At 38.2% G+C, this 2,547-nt stretch overlaps 1 protein-coding gene across 1 annotated transcript; it reads right to left on the bottom strand.

The window, feature by feature from the left end:
- Positions 1-213: 213 nt before the first annotated feature.
- Positions 214-1,381, bottom strand: LOC142609003 (uncharacterized). The gene is made up of 2 exons (XM_075780650.1): positions 1,308-1,381; positions 214-904 (listed from the first exon to the last, which is right to left on the bottom strand). Exons 1-2 carry the CDS (start codon positions 1,379-1,381, stop codon positions 214-216), a joined length of 765 nt encoding a protein of 254 aa, XP_075636765.1.
- Between the last annotated feature and the right edge of the window lie 1,166 nt (positions 1,382-2,547).

The raw sequence follows: 2,547 nt of genomic DNA, 5'->3' as shown, positions 1-2,547 counted from the left end.
CTTGTCTCTGGACTGCCTTTCTTAAGGACTTGTATGATCCCCCAGCGATTGGTCCTCTAGTGATCGTCCTTCTTTCGCTCACGACCTGTTTGGGATTGTCCCAATCTTCTTCTTTGTGGTCTTCAATAGACTTCTCTTCCATCTAGTTGCAGGCCTGATAGTCCTTTTTGACATTTTTTTTTGGAGTTTTCCTCTCTGGATTAATTCCTCTTTCTACTCTTTCAAATCCTGACATTCATCAGTGTAATGACCATGATCCTTGTGAAACCAGCAATACTTCTTTAAGTCTTTCCATTTTGAGGATGAACTTAATGGTTTGGGCCATTTCAAAGCAGGATCATCCTTTATTTGCATGAGGATTTTGTCCACAGGCATCAGCAAAGGAGTGAAATTCAGTTTTTTCTTTGATGACGCCTTTGGACCACTTTTGCTAGCCTTAGCTTCTGAGAGATTATCTTTGCGATCCTTCTTCTTGCCCTGAGACTCAACACTCTCTTCCTTCTTCCGCTTGCCCTTTAGTCCTTTTGCAGTTAGTGCATCTTCTCCATTCATATACTTCTGTGCTTTGAACAACAAATCCATCATCGAGGTTGGAGAGGTCTTCCCTTGATAGAAGATGAGGTCAGGATTGTTCAACCCTGCTTGGAAGTTCGTCATTATTACCTGAACATCAGCTTCGTCAATTTCCAACACTACTTTGTTGAAGTGTTTCACATACTCTCTTAGAGTTTCCCCTTCCTGTTGCTTCACAGTTAGTAGATAGGAGATGGGCCTCTTATGGTGTTGGCTCCCAATGAAATGGTGAACAAAAGAGTCACTTAGCTGATCGAAGTTTGCAATAGTTGTGGCAGGCAGCTTTCTAAACCACACCCTTGCTACTCCTTTAAGGGTTGCTGGGAATGATCTGCAAATCACCTTGTTTGAGGTTTATTGGAGGTTTAATATCATCTTGAATGCCCCTATGTGGTCTAGGGGATCCTTAGTGCCATCATATACCTCCAGCTGCGGTAGATGAAATTTAGGAGGCAAAGGGCACTCCAGAACACTTGATCATGCCATCAAGATTCATCACTCTCTTTCCCTTCATGGCGTTCTTAACTTCGTCTAACTCCTTCCTCATACTCTTCATCATTTGATCGTTGCCACAGGTTGACTATGCGATGTGTTTAGAAGTTTCTCCTCTGCTATTTTCAGGACTATGGGCTTCGTCCTCATTGTCATTGCGATTATGCTGTGATTGTGATGTATTTGTGCCCTCTAAACGCATTTTCTGCTTCAAGTCTTCATTTTCTTTCATCAATTCTTACACATTGGCTGTCAGTGCTTGAATTTGTTGAGCCATCACCACCAAGTCTAGTGGTGCAGTTGTGGTTGAGTCCATCGGTTCTAAGGAACTTAGTTAGAAGAGAATTCAACGGTTTATTGTCGATTTCCCACAAATAGTGCCAAATTGATAAAATGCATTTCGCCTCATCAGTACAATGGACGACCTCGAGATCTTGTATCAAAGAAAGAACTAAGCAGATAATGACACTTGTTTGGGGCCTGCCAAGGACTTTTCGATACTTAAATTAGCTTAAAGTCTTTAGAGATTTGTAATATGTAGAGTAATTTGTGTGTGTTTTCAAATATGAATCATTTACTTGTCTCTTTTGGCTTTATATAGCCTCTGTGTGAGTAAATGCTCAGTCTGTTGGCCTCTCTAACGTTGTACCACAGCTGGAGGATTTATGGCTCAATAATTACCACTTAATCCTAGCCTTTTAATGCTCGTAATAGCCATTTAAATGCACATCATTGGATAGCAGTAACGGCTCCGTGCTCATTTATCATTTGGTCATTAAATGATGTCGAGAATTAATGCTCTTATGCTCGTCCATACTTTCATTCGTCATTAACATGGACAGTTTGCGCTACTCGTCAACTACCACTTGGATCAAATTGAGATTTCTCTTTCTAATCAAGGTATTTGTCTATTTGCAATTCTGTTAATGTTGCAATTCTGTTGTTCCATTGAAATTTCACCTACTTATAATTGCCATTTTATTTTGTTAATTATTATTGTATTTTGTAAGCTTCTCCTGCGTTAAAAGTGCAAATATATGACTTAAGCATCTAACACTATAGAAAAGCATATTATGATTTGGCTTTACATATATTGAGATATCATAAAACCAAACAACAAATATTAAAAACAATATCAACTTTGTTAGGAACACAACTTTTTTACATAATTTTTTGAAATGATTGGTTGAGTTATGACTCACTTTTACATGAATTGATTTGACCACTAACATTACTTTGATTTTCACCACTCACATTCTACCACTTCATCAAATTGTGTAAAATTTTGTAGAAAACGTTTCGTTCTACTTGTTCAAGCAATAATGATATCCCTAAAAAAAAAAAAAAACAATCATGATATCTTTTCTCCTTAAGTAATGCATATTACCTACAAATAACTGGCTACTAATAACAAAATGCCATAATTGTAGCTAGAAAGGCATCCAAAAATGTCTTGGGCTCATGGCAAATGTAGCCTCACTC

The sequence above is a fragment of the Castanea sativa genome, chromosome 9 (genome assembly GCF_040712315.1).
Source record: "Castanea sativa cultivar Marrone di Chiusa Pesio chromosome 9, ASM4071231v1".
In the NCBI taxonomy this organism is placed as follows: Eukaryota; Viridiplantae; Streptophyta; class Magnoliopsida; order Fagales; family Fagaceae; genus Castanea; species Castanea sativa.
The sequence above is the reverse complement of the archived record's forward strand: the minus strand, read 5'-3'. Positions and strand labels throughout refer to the sequence as shown.

Bases quoted from the DNA above. Each gene is read 5' to 3' on its own strand.
- LOC142609003 (XM_075780650.1), bottom strand. From the start codon at position 1,381: ATGGACTCAACCACAACTGCACCACTAGACTTGGTGGTGATGGCTCAA. The intron at 905-1,307 runs GTAAGAATTGAT...GGTGATTTGCAG, and splicing joins CAAGCACTGACAGCCAATGT to ATCATTCCCAGCAACCCTTA.